The 17,919-nt window shown below is 44.0% G+C and overlaps 1 protein-coding gene across 1 annotated transcript in view; it reads left to right on the top strand.

The window, feature by feature from the left end:
• PLCB1 (phospholipase C beta 1) overlaps positions 1-17,919 on the top strand; it is a 1,154,983-nt gene that overhangs the window by 901,740 nt on the left and 235,324 nt on the right. The window contains exon 15 of the mRNA XM_082249959.1: positions 4,333-4,406. Within this exon, the coding sequence (XP_082106085.1) occupies positions 4,333-4,406 (74 nt within the window). The remainder of the gene's footprint in view (positions 1-4,332; positions 4,407-17,919) is intronic.

The raw sequence follows: 17,919 nt of genomic DNA on the forward strand, positions 1-17,919 counted from the left end.
CGGGACAAAATCTGTTTTTGATTCATCAGCCTGAATACTAAACTTAGAAGCAGATAAACGCGTCCAGCCATGATTTATGGATTAAACTCTTCTTGCTCTTGAGGTTTGAAGTAATCTTACATGCGACTTTGCTTTTGCTTTTCTTTTTTTTTTTTTTTTTTTGACAAAGCGGCTCTTTCTTCTATTCAGTCATTTTTATTGGACGGAGTTGGCATAAACACCGGCGACAAATGGGCTTCACTGATCTATGGTGTTCTAAAATGCATGACTGAAAATTGGAACTAGAATTATAGATGTTTCATGTCCATTAGAGTAATTGGGTCCAGTAAAGGGGCAGAATAAATATCATGAGTCAGGCTTGGAGCTGGTGGTAAAATGTGTCCATTTTTATTATTATACGAGGGCTGTACCGAAAGTAATGCAAAAGTGGGCAAAACTTTATTACCTTACATAAGTGGTTCAAATGTCACATGTTAGAGTAACTTTTCTTCTTCCTTCTTCTTCTTTCTTCCTGTGCCTTCTTCTTCTTCCTTCATCCTTCTTCTTCTTCCTTTATCCTTCTTCTTCCGTCTTCTTTCTATTATCTTCTTTCTTCTTCCATCTTCTGTTTCCTTCCTCTTTTTTCTCCTTTCTTCTCCTTTTCTTTTCTTTCTTCTTTTTTCTTCTTCTTCTTCTTCCTTCCTTCCTTCCTTCCTTCTTCTTTCTCCTTTCTTCTCCTCCTTTTTTTTTTCTTTCATCTATCTTCTTTTTTCTTTCTTCTTTCTATTTTCTCCTTCCTTCTTCTTCTTCTTCATCTTCCTTCTTTCTGTTTTCTTCTTTCTTCTTCCTCTTACTTCTTCTTCTTTCCTTCTTCTTCCTTCTTCTTTTTGTTTTCATCTTCTTTCTTCTACTTTCCTATTCCTTCTTCTGTCTATTTTTATCTTCTTCTTTCCTCTTTCTTCTTTTTTCTTCATCCTTCTTTTTTTCTTTCTTCCTCATTCTTCGTCTTTTCTTCCTTCTTCTTATTTCTCCATGTGCCTTCTTCTTCCTTCATCCTTCTTCTTCCATCTTCTTTCTATTATCTTCTTTCTTCTTCTGTTTCCTTCCTCTTTCTCCTTTCTTCTCCTCCTTTTTTTTCCTTCTATCTTCTTTTTTCTTCTTCTTCCTTCTTCTTCTTCCTCTTACTTCTTCTTCCTTCCTTCTTCTTTTTGTTTTCATCTTCTTCCTTCTTCTTTCCTATTCCTTCTTCTGTCTATTTTTATCTTCTTCCTTCTTCTTTCCTCTTTCTTATTTTTTCTTCATCCTTCTTTTTTTTCTTTCTTCTTCATTCTTCTTTTTTCTTCCTTCTTCTTCTTTTCTTCCTTCTTCTTATTTCTCCCTGTGCCTTCTTCTTCTTCCTTAATCCTTCTTCTTCTTCCTTAATCCTTCTTCTTCTTCTTCTTCTTCCTTCATCCTTCTTCTTCCATCTTCTTTTTACTTCCTTCTTCTGTTTCCTTCCTCTTTCGCCTTTCTTCTCCTCCTTTTTTTTCTTTCTTCTATCTTCTTTTTCCTTCTTCTTCCTTCTTCTTTCTATTTTCTTCTTCCTCCTTTTTCTTGTTCCTCTTCCTTCTTCTTTCTTCCTTCTTCTTCCTTTCTATTTTGATCTTCTTCCTTCTTCTTTCCTATTCCTTCTTCTGTCTATTTTTTTCTTCTTCCTATTTCTTCTTCCTTCTTTTTTCCTCTTTCTTCATCCTTTTTTTTTTTTTTTCTTTCTTCTTCATTCTTCTTCTTTTCTTCCTTCTTCTTTCTTCTTCTTTCTCCCTGTGCCTTCTTCTTCTTCCTTCATCCTTCTTCTTCTTCCTTCATCGTTCTTCTTTCTTCTTATTTCCTTCCTTCTTCCTTCTTCTTCTTTTCTTACTTCTACTTTCTTCTTTTCTCCTCTTCCTCATTCTCTCCTCTTCCTTCTTCTTCTCTCCTCTTCCTTCTTCTTCTGAAAATAAAGGACTCCAAGCAGAAGCAATGTGCCTTCACTGAGATCTTGATGAAGAAGGGGTATAGGCTGTTTGACATCCACGGAAGGCTACAGAATGTTTACAGAGATGACACCTTTGACAAGAGCAATATCTCGCCATTGATGACTCTAGTCAATGGTGTCATCTCTGTAAACATTCTGTAGCCTTCTGTGGATGTCGAACACCGTACACTCCTTCTTCATCAAGATCTCAGTGAAGGCACATTGCTTCTGCTTGGAATCGATTACTTAACAGCAATGAAAAAGAAGAAGATTTACTATAGAAAAAGTTACACTACCAACATGTGAAATTTGCACTATTTATTAACTTACTGCACATCGATCGTTCAAATTTCACATGTTGGTAGAGGTAACTCTTTCTCCATAATAACTCTTTGTCTTCTTCTTCTTCTTTTTCATTCCACGTAGATAATGGATTCCAAGCAGAAGCAATGTGCCGTCATTGAGTTCTTGAAAAAGAAGGGTGCAGGCTGTCCAACATCCAAAGAAGGCTTTAGAATATCCCTGGAGATGACCCTTTGGCAAGAGTCACCAATGACGAGACATTGCTCGTATCAGTGGTGTCATCTCCATAAACATTCTGTAGCCTTCTGTGGATGTCGGACGGCCTTCACCCCCTCCTTCATCAAGAACTCAATGACAGCACATTGCTTCTACTTGGAATCCATTATAAAGAAGAATTACTATAGAGGAAGAGTTATTCTACCAACATGTGAAATTTGAACAACTTATGGAAGTTAAAGTGTTACTAAAACCACATCATAAAAAAACTATCAATAAATGGTGTATTCCATGCTGTTCAGTCTCACTCAGTCACTATGAGATTTTTTTTCTGTAATCTGCAAAAAACCTGGTTGATCCTGCTGCTCTCTATCTCCCCCTTCTGCCCATGTCCCCATTTCAGCTAGGGATTTTGCAACTGTGGTGGCAGCTCTGCACATGCTCAGTTTTTTGAGTTTCTATGCTGAGCATTTCCTCCCCATCACATCTGAGCAGCCCATGTGACTATAGAGTCACACATGTGGGCGTATACACAGTGGTGAATGACAGCCCGATCCCTCCCTCCTCCTCCATGCCGACTAACCAGCTAAACACAATGGGGGTGGAATATTTCACGTAGATTAATGGAGGCTTCACCTACCTCTTATTCTAAGACAGAGGCTGGAGGGGTGTGACACAGCCTGTGACTGGCAGAAATCCGCCGATACCAGAAATAATAAAGATTTAATTTCAAATATAGATTTGTTTGACAATTTAAAACAGTTTATTGATGTTAATTATTTATTTTTACTCTGTATCCCAAAGGCTATTTTTTTGTCTTTTTTTTGATCAGCATTGATCAGCAGCAGAGGACTACAAGCTCCTCCTGCTTATGTTTCCCTGCAGACAGGCTGGGAGAGAGTTGGGTCATGTGATATCTATATATCGATTAGGAAAAAAGTACTTTTTTATTAAAAACATTTTTTCTTTTTAATTTTAAATAATTACAGTGACATCATCCACATACAGAAATAGAAGGGGCAATATAAATTAAACAGTGTGTGTTTAGTATCACTTTAACCTTCTTAGCGGTATTCCCGAGCGTGGCTCGGGGTTAAATTTCAGAGCCAAAAGCGGTAACCCCGAGCCACACTCGGGGTACCGCCAGAAGCATCGCTGGATCCTGTAAGCAGGGTTATTTACCTTGTCACCGGGATCCAGCGATGTGTCCCGGCGGTGTCTCGCGGCGGATCTTCCTCCCGATCATCTCCGTGCCCCGGCTTCCGTCTCCTGCGACGTGACGTTCGCAGGGGGGTGGAACCGGCGGCAAATTCAAATGTAAAAACACACCAAACACACTGATACCATTCAAAATAAAAAAAAAAATCACATTAGTTTGCCCCCCAGTGCCCTTTCCTGCAGTTTTACTGTACTTTTTATGTGTGTATATATATATATATATATATATATATATATATATATATATATAAATATATGTATATATATATATATATATATATATATATGTATGTATGTATGTATGTATGTATGTATGTATATATATATATATATATATATGTATATATATATATATATATATATATATATATATATATATATATAAATAATAAATGTATACAGTTGGTTTGGGCTGCTCATTCACAAGAATTACATGCAAAATAATGGTACCGCTTTCAGCACCTAAAATCCAAAAGAATCATACCGCCAGGGAGGTTAATAAAAAAAGTTATGCCCACTTTTGTATCACTTTCGGTGCAGCTCTCATATTTTTAAAATATGGACACTGTGGACCCTGAACAGAAGAGTAGGCCTAAAATTTGTGTTGGTTTATTGTTTTTCAGGTGAAGCAGACATTGAAAGTGATGAAGATGACGAAGATGATGATGATGATTGTAAGAAATCTTCCATGGATGAGGTGAGACTCTTATAACCCAATTATTTGTATATATTTTAAAGTTTATCGTCATGTTACCATAGTGGATGACTTTGTTCCTGTTTTGGGTGTTTAGGCCCCCCATTTGGGTGCTGCCACCCCTTTCTTCATAGCTCCCAGCTGTCCCTGATTCCGAGGGACTGTCCCTGATTCCGAGGGACTGTCCCTGATTTGGAACAAAGTCCCTCTGTCCCTCTTTCCTCCTCATTTGTCCCTCATTTTGGTCTGATCTATATAGTTGTATATAAAAAGCACTTTTTATCTTTTAAAAAATGTTTCCCAGCGCTAAACCTTCCATCCAATTTCTAAATTGCTGTATTTGTAAATTTCAAAAGCCAATATAAAGGAATAGTAGTGGTAAAAAAAAAAGCACTTGTGGGTTTAACTAATCTTTTTTTTTTTTTTTTTGTATAATTTTCCTTTAACCGCTTGACCTCCAGAAGATTTACCCCCCTTCATGACCAGACCTATTTTTTTTGCGATACGGCACTGCGTTACTATACCTGACAATTGCGCGGTCGTACGACCCTGTATTCAAATAAAATGATGTCCTTTTTTTCCACAAATAGAACTTTCTTTTGGTGGTATTTTATCACCTCTGCGGTTTTTATTTTTAACACTATAAACAAAAAAAAGCGACATTTAAAAAAAAAAACAATATTTTTTTACTTTGTGCTATAAAACACATCAATAAAAAATTGAAAAAATCTAATTTCTTCATCAATTTACTGTAGGTCAAAAAGTATTCTGCTACATAGTATTGGTTAAAAAAAAAAAACAACCCAATAAGCGTATATTGATTGGTTTGCACAAAAGTTATAACATCTACAAACTATATGATATTTGTATTTATTTATTTTTTTATACATACAACAGGAAAAACCCTCTGGGTGGGACTTTTAAGGGCCCTTAAAAGTCCCACCCAGAGGGTTTTTCCTGTTGTATGTATTGATTTTGGGATGCGGGCATACTAATCTCTATTTGGCTCCAGTGTAAGGCAATTATTTATTTTTTTTAGTTTAATTAAATGTATTTATTTTCCTGGTAATTGCAGCAATCAGTGACTTATAGCGGGACTGCGAGATTGCGGCAGACAGTCGGACACTAACTGACACTTTTTGGGGACCAGTGACACTAATACAGTGATCAAGGGCAAAAATATAAACTGTCACTGTACTAATGACACTGGCAGGGAAGGGGTTAACATCAAAGGGTTAACTCTGTGCCTAGCTTGTGTTTTCTCACAGTGTGGGAGGTGATTTTACTGGAGGAAGGCATTGATCCATGTCTCTGTTTTGCGGGAACACAGGATCAATGCCTTCCCTACGGACAGACCGCTGTTCTGCCTCTGTGCTGGATGATCGGTGGGTGCCGGTGGAAATAGAGTCCACGGTACCCACAGATCAGCTCCCACTGTGTATAATCAATTCGGGAGTGGGCCACCGGTGGTGCGCATGGGCGCCCCAGACCCAGAAGTGTCGGATCACGTACTATGTATGTCACGTACTAGGTATGTCACGTACTATGTATGTCACGTACTAGGTATGTCACGTACTAGGTATGTCACGTACTAGGTATGTCACGTACTATGTATGTCACGTACTAGGTATGTCACGTACTATGTATGTCACGTACTAGGTATGTCACGTACTAGGTATGTCACGTACTAGGTATGTCACGTACTAGGTATGTCACGTACTAGGTATGTCACGTACTATGTATATCACGTACTAGGTATGTCACGTACTAGGTATGTCACGTACTAGGTATATCACGTACTAGGTATGTCACGTACTAGGTATGTCACGTACTAGGTATATCACGTACTAGGTATGTCACGTACTAGGTATGTCACGTACTAGGTATATCACGTACTAGGTATGTCACGTACTAGGTATATCACGTACTAGGTATGTCACGTACTAGGTATATCACGTACTAGGTATGTCACGTACTAGGTATGTCACGTACTAGGTATGTCACGTACTAGGTATGTCACGTACTAGGTATATCACGTACTAGGTATGTCACGTACTAGGTATGTCACGTACTAGGTATGTCACGTACTAGGTATGTCACGTACTAGGTATATCACGTACTAGGTATATCACGTACTAGGTATGTCACGTACTATGTATGTCACGTACTAGGTATATCACGTACTATGTATGTCACGTACTAGGTATGTCACGTACTAGGTATGTCACGTACTACGTATGTCACGTACTATGTATGTCACGTACTAAGTATCTTAGGTATCCAGTGCAGCAGCGCCACCTTGCCGCCCTATAAGTAAGTTATATGGGTGGCGAGTGGTTAAGGGGGAGTGGCAGGGGGTGTGTCCTATGACTACATTCTTTCGCTAATAGGTGTCCCTTGTTCCCATCTCAGAAAGTTGAGATTTATGCTTTCTTTACCTTCTTCATCACATAAAATTAAAAGAAAATGCTGAACACTCCACACACCGGCCATTCTATATACCAACAGCGGAGGGGGTCAATTTAAAAATTACAGAGGACCTTGAGTGCAGCCCTCAGATTTAGAGAAGGCTGCACAATAGCAGAGCATTTTCATGCATTAAGGGGGAAGGAGGTCATGTTAGGCAGCCCATTCAAAATGAATTAGCTTGCACACACCTCAACACCAGGAAATGTCAGTCCTAATGCTTGTTTTTGACACCCAGCATTGGTGTCAGTGGTAGCAATGATAATCCCCCAATATTGGTGTCAGTGGTAGCAATGATAATCCCCAATATTGGTGTCAGTGGTAGCAATGATAATCCCCAATATTGGTGTCAGTGGTAGCAATGATAATCCCCAATATTGGTGTCGGTGATAGCAATGATAATCCCCAATATTGGTGTCAGTGATAGCAATGATAATCCCCAATATTGGTGTCAGTGATAGCAATGATAATCCCCAATATTGGTGTCAGTGGTAGCAATGATAATCCCCAATATTGGTGTCAGTGGTAGCAATGATAATCCCCAATATTGGTGTCAGTGATAGCAATGATAATCCCCAATATTGGTGTCGGTGGTAGCAATGATAATCCCCAATATTGGTGTCGGTGGTAGCAATGATAATTCCCAATATTGGTGTCAGTGGATGCAATAATATTCCCTATTATTAATGTCCGTGTATGGAATAATAACCCCCAGTATTGATGTCAATAGCCACAATAGTAATAATAACCCCCAGTATTTGTGCCTGTGGATGTAATAAAAAACCCCAGCAATAGTGTTAATAATCACAGTGATAACCCCCAGTATTGGTGTCAGTGGATGCAATAATAACCCCAGCACTGGTGGGGGAGGGGGAGGTGATCATGGATTTTTTTCTGCTTTACACTGTGATGATCACTATAACAGCAATTGTTTAAACTGTCATGAATGGCTTTCATTGATGACTCATTGTTTACAATTGTGATGCTGTGATTGGCTCAGGTACCATGTGATCACACACAGTAGTACACAGTGATGTCATGAATGGGTTCTATACATGGCTCTTGTCATGTGATCGCTATCCGGGGGCTCTCAGCAGCCCATACCAAGCACCACAATCTGCTGTGTCCAGTGGATAGAGTGGTTGTGGATAGCGCTGCTGAGCACCCCAGGGGAGGCATTCGGTGCACATGAGCACCATCACATATAGGTAGGTCGCGGTGCCCAGAGGAGCCGCCCACCAGTAAGTAAATGTACTGTTGATGGTCAGCAAGTGGTTAAAGAACTGAGTAAGAAAAGTCAGGGATAAGATATTATATTGTAAATGAGGCCAAGTGTCCCCGGATATAATACCAGTCTTGGTCCCATCTCGGGCCCCACCCTGTCTCAGCAGTTAAGAGAAGAGGCCAGAACTTCTCCACCAGATCCTGCGCTTCTGCATGCAGCTGTGGAGAGGCTCGTCTCTGCCCCCCCCCCCACCTCAGCAGTCAGCAGCAGGGAAGAGGCCAGAGCTTCTCCACCAGATCCTGCGCTTCTGCATGCAGCTGTGGAGAGACTCGTCTCTGCCCCCCCCCCACCTCAGCAGTCAGCAGCAGGGAAGAGGCCAGAGCTTCTCCACCAGATCCTGCGCTTCTGCATGCAGCTGTGGAGAGGCTCGTCTCTGCCCCCCTGTCTCAGCAGTCAGCAGCAGAGAAGAGGCCAGAGCTTCTCCACCAGATCCTGCACTTCTGCATGCAGCTGTGGAGAGGCTTGTCTCTGACCCCCCCCCCCCCCGTCTCAGCAGTCAGCAGCAGAGAAGAGGCTAGAGCTTCTCCACCAGATCCTGCGCTTCTGCATGCAGCTGTGGAGAGGCTCGTCTCTGCCCCCCCCCCCCACACATCTCAGCAGCAGAGAAGAGGCCAGAGCTTCTCCACCAGATCCTGCGCTTCTGCATGCAGCTGTGGAGAGGCTCGTCTCTGCCCCCCCCCCCCACACATCTCAGCAGCAGAGAAGAGGCCAGAGCTTCTCCACCAGATTCTGCGCTTCTGCATGCAGCTGTGGAGAGGCTCGTCTCTTCCCCCCCCCCCCCCTACATCTCAGCAGCAGAGAAGAGGCCAGAGCTTCTCCACCAGATCCTGCGCTTCTGCATGCAGCTGTGGAGAGGCTCGTCTCTGCCCCCCCCCCCCCCCTACATCTCAGCAGCAGAGAAGAGGCCAGAGCTTCTCCACCAGATCCTGCGCTTCTGCATGCAGCTGTGGAGAGGCTCGTCTCTGCCCCCCCCCCCCCACACATCTCAGCAGCAGAGAAGAGGCCAGAGCTTCTCCACCAGATTCTGCGCTTCTGCATGCAGCTGTGGAGAGGCTCGTCTCTTCCCCCCCCCCCCCCCTACATCTCAGCAGCAGAGAAGAGGCCAGAGCTTCTCCACCAGATCCTGCGCTTCTGCATGCAGCTGTGGAGAGGCTCGTCTCTGCCCCCCCCCCCTACATCTCAGCAGCAGAGAAGAGGCCAGAGCTTCTCCACCAGATCCTGCGCTTCTGCATGCAGCTGTGGAGAGGCTCGTCTCTTCCCCCCCTCTCTCTTATCTCAGCAGTCAGCAGCAGAAAAGAGGCCAGAGCTTCTCCACCAGATCCTGCGCTCTCTGTGCAGCTGCAGCCTCCAGAGTTGTCTAGTCCTTGAGTCTTGGCAAACTAACCTCCAATGTGATGGTGCCTGCATAGTTCTAGGTCCAGTGCAATTTGGTTTGACTGCAAAAGTGGCATTCTGCCCACCACTGCAAGGGGGGCAATTATTCCCACTGTTCACCAGCAATGTAAGGAGCATCGTCCCATGACTCCCTGATGGACTCATCAACACCAGGAGTTCCCTGAGACCTAAAAAATTAGTTGAAGGGTTCCTCTGGGGTAAAAATGCTGAGAAAGGCTGATATAGAGAGATTTGTTATATCTAGCAGATTGGTTCTCCTTCACTTAATGTGTAAGAGCAGTACCATACTGACATCTAGTGGTACAAATATGAAATTACTCTTCCTGACATTGCTTTATACCTCTGTGAAGCACAGCAGAGACTTCTTACAAAGAAACTTACCTGTCTTCCATCCATTACAGATCTAAAAAAAAAAAGACAGGAAAGCAATGCTTGTTTTAGGAGAGTAGGTTGAGTCATGCAAACAATACATTTTATTTATTTTCATTTTTGCTCATCTGTGCCTCCAGAAAATGACTTACACATATTATTATATAGGATTTATATAGCGCCAAGGGCATAACTACAGGGGTTGCAATTGCAACCGGGCCCCATGCTCCAAGGGCCCTGTGCGGCTCCCCTGTACACCTGGATAGGAGGGGGGCGGGGGCAGCATGTAGAGAAATCACTGTCCTCCTTTTTCCTCCTGCAGCTGCAGGAGGAAAATGGAGGAGATTGGTTCCTCTGTATGCTGCCCCCGCCACTCCTCCTATCCAGTTCACTTGTGTTCTGCTGTCTCTGGGCCCCTGTGTGCTCCCCTGGTCCCCCCCCGTGCTCCCCCCCCCCCCGTGCTCCCCCCCCCACTGTGCTGCCCCCCCCCACTGTGCTCCCCCCCACTGTGCTGCCACCCCCTCCCACTGTGCTCCCTTCCCTCTCCTGCCGGCTGCTGCAGGGGATACACACAATAGAGAACCAGGAAGGGGTTGGTAAATATGTAATTTACCAGCTCCTTCCTTTTCTGAATGGACAGAGTCATAGTCAGTCACATTGTAAAAAAAATAAATAAAATGATAAAAATTAATACAATTAAAATACAAAGAAATAAAAACGACTGACACCAGTGGGTAAGCTTCCAGGATCGCAAAGGTCACACTTGCGACCGGGCCCTGGCATTCCACCACCGTGGGGAGGCCCCAATATGGCAGGAAGGGGGCCCACGCTGCCTGACTGTAATAAAGGGCCCCGCAACGAGAGTAAAGGGCCCCAGGATCAGTGGGAAGAGCCCCAGGCTTGAAGGGAAGGGCCCTGGTCCGGTGGGCCCTTCATGGTTTCTTGCACTGGGGCCCTGAAGGTTCTAATTACACCTCTGTATAGCGCCGACAGTTTACGCAGCTCTTTACAACTTTAGTATTGTATACATACACTGTACAGTATGTGTTTGTGTTCGCACTGAATAAATATACATATGGTCCTCTGGCATCCAAGGAGATGCTAAATTGCAAAGCCCATTATTTAGTGCCATTTACAAAGAACTGAAATGATGCATCTGCTACAATAACACTGAAATCAAAAAGTATTTCTTTCCATAATAGAGAAAATTGACTTTGATAAATTCCCTGCTTTTTTTTTTTAAAGCTGCATTTAAAAAACAAAAAAAAAAAAAATGATAAAAAGTTTACATACACCACCCATTGCAGTAACATGCTCGGGAACATGCACATTCCAACACCGCAACAATGTGAACAGATCCTAAGATTGTTCTTTATTGGCAAAACATGAAAATTGCATAGTAGTTGAAAAACACATAGAAAAGCATATCAAAACGCACAGCTACACACAATAAAAACTCATCATTTACCACCCAGGCCAATTCTGACGTCTCTCCTACATGTTAAATTAATATTTTTTTATTTTTTTTTTGCTAGAAAATTACTCAGAACCCCCAAACGTTATTTAGTATCTCACAAAAGTGAGTACACCCCTCACATTTATTGTAAATATTTTATTCTATCTTTCATGTGACAACACTGAAGAAATGACACTTTGCTACAATGTAAAGTAGTGAGTATACAGCTTGTATAACAGTGTAAATTTGCTGTCCCCTCAAAATAACTCAACGCACAGCCATTAATGTCTAAACCGCTGGCAACAAAAGTGAGTACACCCTTAAGTGAAAATGTCCAAATTGGGCCTAATTAGCCATTTTCCCTCCCCGGTGTCATGTGACTCGTTAGTGTTACAAGGTCTCAGGTGTGAATGGGGAGCAGGTGTGTTAAATTTAGTGTTATCGCTCTCACTCTCTCATACTGGTCATTAGCTGGTCAACATGGCACCTCCATAAAATATTTACAAAAATATTAGGGGTGTACTAACTTTTGTGAGATACTGTATATGTGTTTTTAGCAGAGACCCTAGAGAATAAAATTGTGGTCATTTCAAATTTTTAAGCTCAATGTATTTGCAGAGCAATTTTTTTAAACAAAAAGAAAAAAGTTTCATGAATTTAAAAAAATAAAACACTGAAGTTAGCCAGAATTTTTAGCATATTGTGAAATATGATGTTACACTGAGTAAATAAATACCTAACATGTCACGCTTTAAAATTGCGCACACTCCTGAAATGGCGCCAAACTTCGATTTTTAAAAATCTACATAGGTGCCGCTTTCCAATTCTTTACAGGTTACCTGTTTAGAGTTACAGAGGAGGTCTTGGGCTGGAATTATTTCTCTCCCTCTAATGTTTGTGGTGATACCTCAACATGTGTGGTTTGAACACTGTTTACATATGCGGGCGCGACTTACGTATGCGTTCGCTTCTGCGAGCGAGCACGCGAGGGCGGGGGGTGCTTTCAATTTTATTTTTTTTTATTGATTATTTTACTTTTATTTTTAAATTTTGACACTTTCCCTTTACTTTTTTTTTGATCACTTTTATTCCCATTACAAGGAATGGAAACATCCCTTGTAATAGGAATAGGGCATGACAGGTCCTCTTTATAGAGAGATCTGGGGTCTATAAGTCCCCACATCTCGTCTCTAGGCTAGAAAGCCTTAAAAATGATCTTTGTTTACAACGTCGCGCCCGGCCTCCGAAGGTCATAGGGATGACGGGGACCATCTGGTCCTCAGTCAGCTCTACGGTAGATGGCCGCTGCTGGCCAATTCATTCTCTGACTTGCTGTTTGCAGAAACACCAGAGGGCAGCGGGAGGGGGGTTGTCGCCTCCTGCCGCCTGTAAAAACAATCAAGGGGCTGATCAGCTCCTATGATTATTTTAATGGTGCCGGCAAAACAAGAAGATATCTGGATGATGCTTGCAGCTGCACCCATCATTCAGAAATCCCCCACCCAAAGTCTGCAAAGTCATATGACATCGTTGGGCGGGAAGTGGTTAAAAAAACAACCAGAAACAGAGAAGTGTGAAGCTAGACTTATTTCCCTATCACACCTGTGCACTGGGGGACGCACAACAAAATTTGTGTCTTTTTGATGCCATACCTTCTTAAAGTGGTTGTTAACCCTTATAGATAACAAGTGAAGTGACTGGCCTCGGATAATACACAGAGATGAACATATCCTCCTACATAAGTTGTACAGTGCCGTTGCGAAAGTATTCGACCCCCTCGAACTTTGCGACCTTTTGCCACATTTCAGGCTTCAAACATAAAGATATAAAACTGTAATTTTTTTTGAAGTATCAACAACAAGTGGGACACAATCATGAAGTGGAACGAAATTTATTGGATATTTCAAACTTTGTTAACAAATAAAAAACTGAAAAATTGGGCGTGCAAAATTATTCAGCCCCTTTACTTTCAGTGCAGCAAACTCCCTCCAGAAGTTCAATGAGGATCTCTGAATGATCCAATGTTGACCTAAATGACTAATGATGATAAATAGAATCCACCTGTGTGTAATCAAGTCTCTGTATAAATGCACCTGCACTGTGATAGTCTCAGAGGTCCGTTTAAAGCGCAGAGAGCATCATGAAGAACAAGGAACACACCAGGCAGGTTCGAGATACTGTTGTGGAGAAGTTTAAAGCCAGATTTGGATACAAAAAGATTTCCCAAGCTTTAAACATCCCAAGGAGCACTGGGAAAGCGATAATATTGAAATGGAAGGAGTATCAGACCACTGCAAATCTACGAAGACCTGGCCATCCCTCTAAACTTTCAGCTCATACAAGGAGAAGACTGATCAGAGATGCAGCCAAGAGGCCCATGATCACTCTGGATGAACTGCAGAGATCTACAGCTGAGGTGGGAGACTCTGTCCATAGGAGAACAATCAGTCGTATACTGCACAAATCTGGTGAAGAGTGGCAAGAAGAAAGACATTTCTTAAAGATATCCATTAAAAGTGTCGTTTAAAGTTTGCCACAAGCCACCTGGGAGACACCAAACATGTGGAAGAAGGTGCTCTGGTCAGATGAAACCAAAATCAAACTTTTTGGCAACAATGCAAAACGTTATGTTTGGCGTAAAAGCAACACAGCTCATCACCCTGAACACACCATCCCCACTGTCAAACATGGTGGTGGCAGCATCATGGTTTGGGCCTGCTTTTCTTCAGCAGGGACAGGAAAGATGGTTAAAATTGATGGGAAGATGGATGGAGCCAAATACAGGACCATTCTGGAAGAAAACCTGATGGAGTCTGCAAAAGACCTGAGACTGGGAAAGAGATTTGTCTTCCAACAAAACAATGATCCAAAACATAAAGCAAAATCTACAATGGAATGGTTCACAAATAAACATATCCAGGTGTTAGAATGGCCAAGTCAAAGTCCAGACCTATATCCAATCGAGAATCTGTGGAAAGAACTGAAAACTGCTGTTCACAAATGCTCTCCATCCAACCTCACTGAGCTCGAGCTGTTTTGCAAGGAGGAATGGGCAAAAATTTCAGTCTCTCGATGTGCAAAACTGATAGAGACATACCCCAAACGATTTACAGCTGTAATCACAGCAAAAGGTGGCGCTACAAAGTATTAACTTAAGGGGGCTGAATAATTTTGTACGCCCAATTTTTAGTTATTTATTTGTTAAAAAAGTTTGAAATATCCAATAAATTTCGTTCCACTTCATGATTGTGTCCCACTTGTTGTTGATTCTTCACAAAAAATTACAGTTTTATATCTTTATGTTTGAAGCCTGAAATGTGGCAAAAGGTCGAAAAGTTCAAGGGGGCCGAATACTTTTGCAAGGTACTGTACCTGTTTATCCTGAAGTCCAGAATTTACACAGCATTTCTGAGCTTCAGAAGGCAGGGGGTGGGGATCTGATGTCACACACTGCACAGCATAAAGCATGGTTAGGGTTGTCACCTTTTCTTCAAGCCAAACCCGGACACTTTACTGGCGAACTGAAATTTTTCTTTGTAGTATACATTGTAAAAGACCTTGGACTCTTTTGGGGTGGCTTAAAGTGGGTGCCTGAGGAAGAACGAGTATTGAGTCCCTGAAACGTGTTGGCTAATGACCTGTCCAAATCCATATTTACCGAAATGACAGATTATAATAGTGGGCACCCTAGGAAGTCTGTGTTCCTGGGAATTCCTGAGCACACATGTGTACCGCACAGCCCCAGCAGTTCTTAGCCTCTCAGCCTCTCATTGAGTTTGACAGGCAGTCTGCAGTGGGGTTGGTTGGCACATCTGTGCCCTCCCAGCTAAATTCCCAATGTGCATGGTTCCTCAGACTACCCTGAGGACCCCCAAGGATATCCCCAGCTGATGGAGAGTTGCTTGAAAATTTACATCAAAAAGTCAGATCCTTCCTGTTTTGGGTTTAGCGCTCTACGAAAACTCACAGTCCAAAATGAATACCAAAGGCATAGTTAAAGTGGCAGAGAGGACTGGGGAGCAGTTGGAGGGACTGGGGGGGGGGGGCAGGGGAGTGGACAGGGGAGCAGTGGAATGGACAGGGTGGGCAATGGAGTAGACTGGGGTGAAGTGGGATGGACAGGGGGTCAGCAGAGTGGAGGGGGGCATTGGAGTGGATTGGGGACAGTGGAGTGAACAGAGGGGCAGTGGGATAAACAGGGAAACAGCGGAGTGGATGGGGGGCAGCGGAATGGACAGGGGGCGGTAGGATAGACAGGGGGGGCAGCAGAGTGGGCAAGGGTGCAGCAGAGTGGACAGGGGGCAGCAGGATGGACAGGGGGCATCAGAGTGGACAAGGGGGCAGCGGAGTGGACAGGGGGCAGCAGAGTGGACTGAGGAGCAGTGGGATATACAGGGGGCAGCAGAGTGGACAGGGGGGCAGTGGGATGGACGGAGGGGGCGGCAGAGTGGACAGGGGGGGCAGCGGGGTGGATTGGGAGCAGAGGGATAGATGGGGGTGGCAGCAGAGTAGAAAAGGAGGTAGCGGAGTGGATTGGAGGCTGCAGAATGGATTGGGGGCAGTGGGATGGACAGGGTAACAGCAAAGTGGATAGGGGGGCAGTGGGTTGAACAGGGGGGCAGTGGAGTGGACAAGGGGACAGCCGAGTGGATTGGAGGGGGAAGAGGAAAAGTCTGGGGGGCAACAGAGTGGAAAGAGGGCAGTGGTGTGGATTGAGGGCAGTAGGATGGACAGGAGGCAGCAGAATAGATTGGGGGGCAGTGGGATTAACAGGGGAAAGCAGAGTGGACTGGGGGCAGGGAGATAGACAGGAGGCAGCAGAGTGGACTGGGGGGCAGCAGAGTGGACAGGGGGCAGCGGGTTGAACAGTGGGGTAGTAATAAGGTGAACAGTGGGGTGTACAGTGAGGACACTGTGATAGACTGTATATCTGTCTCCTACGGTCCCATTGGGATGAACAGGGGAGCAGCAGAGTGGATTGGGGGGCAGTGGGATGGACGGGGGGAAAGGGAGTGGACTGAGGGGCAGTATAATGGACAGTGGGGCAGTGTAGTGGACTGGGGGTAGCAGGATAGACAGGGGGGAGCAGAGTGGACTGGGGGCAGCAGAATGAACAGGGGGCAGCAGGGTGGACTGGGGGGTAGTGGAATGGAAAGGGGTCAGCAGAGTGGACAAGGGAGCAGCGGAGTGGAGAGGGGGGCAGTGGGATGGACAGGCGTGGGGGCAGCAAAGTGGACAAGGGGGAAGCGGAGTGGACAGGGGGCCAGTGGGATGGACACAGGGTAGTAGTCAATAGTCATTTGGTCAGTGGGGTGTACATTGAGGACACTGTGGTGGACTGTATACCTGTCTCCTACTGTCCTGTTCTGTAGGCTTTGGGCTTCTTTCTGGTGTTACAAGCAGTAATTCATCAGCTGTACTTGCCGGGCTCCTGTGAGCCCATGTGACGATCCTGTGAGCACAGGAGACAAACACACAGGGAGAAGAGGGGTCATTTAGCTGGTGGTGGTCTGTCCTGAGAGTTGCCTGGTTTTTTTGGGCCATTAAAGCCTTGATGTGTAAAATCTGAATGTCAGTGAGGGAGTACAGAAGCCAGCAGTAGTAAACAGAGAACTGTGAGTTGTCACTGGACTAGGGACAGAGATGGGGGAAGACACATTGCTGACAGGCATTGGGGACGTCTCACTGGCAAATTTCCTGTCAGAATGATGTGTCCAGACAGATGATGCAAAAACCGGACTGTCCGGGTGAATCCCGGACAGGTGGCAACCCTAAGCAGGGTGCTGAGTGTAATCTGAGACCTGAGTGGGTGGAATGGACAACCCCCCTCTGAGTCACCTGCTATGTGCTGGGGGGTGTCATCTCCTGGGATTGCCTGGAGTATAGACTGTCAGAAGTGACTCATGCAGATAAAAGAGGAATGAGGGTTGGTTCACACCAGAAATCGCACAGTTATGCACTACGCATTTGTGTGGGATTCACATTCAGTGTGGTGCGATTTGAGCCTGTAGGCAGGTTGCTTGTTAGTTCGGTTAGTGGCTGACCCAGACTGGGGGGAAAAGTTAGCTTGTGTGCTGCTGTTTCCGTGCTTTTTGGATCCAGCCTGCCCACCTGTGATATAGTCAACGCTGGCCAATGGATGTCCGCCAAAACCTGCTGATCAGCAAGGAGAGACACGGAACAGAGCTCTGCCTATGTAAACAATGCAGAGCTCTGTTCTGTCAGCGGTCTGTGCTTGATTTTTGTTTCCCTGTAAAGCACTTAGTAAAAGCGCCACATACTAAACGCAAAAACACCGGTTAGGCGCACATTTAACCCTTTGATCGCCCTAGATGTTTAACCCCTTCCCAGCCAGCGTCATTAGTACAGTGAAAGTGTCAAAAGTGTAAGTTAGTGTCTGATTGTCGGCCGCAATATTGCAGTTCTGCTATAAATTGCTGACCATTACTAGTATAAAATAAATCAAAAAATATAAATTCCAGTATATATCCTATTTTTGTAGATGCAATAACTTTTGTGCAAACCAATCAATATACACTTATTGG

Source organism: Pelophylax lessonae (assembly GCF_965119305.1).
Source record: "Pelophylax lessonae genome assembly, chromosome: 3".
NCBI classification, from domain to species: domain Eukaryota; kingdom Metazoa; phylum Chordata; class Amphibia; order Anura; family Ranidae; genus Pelophylax; species Pelophylax lessonae.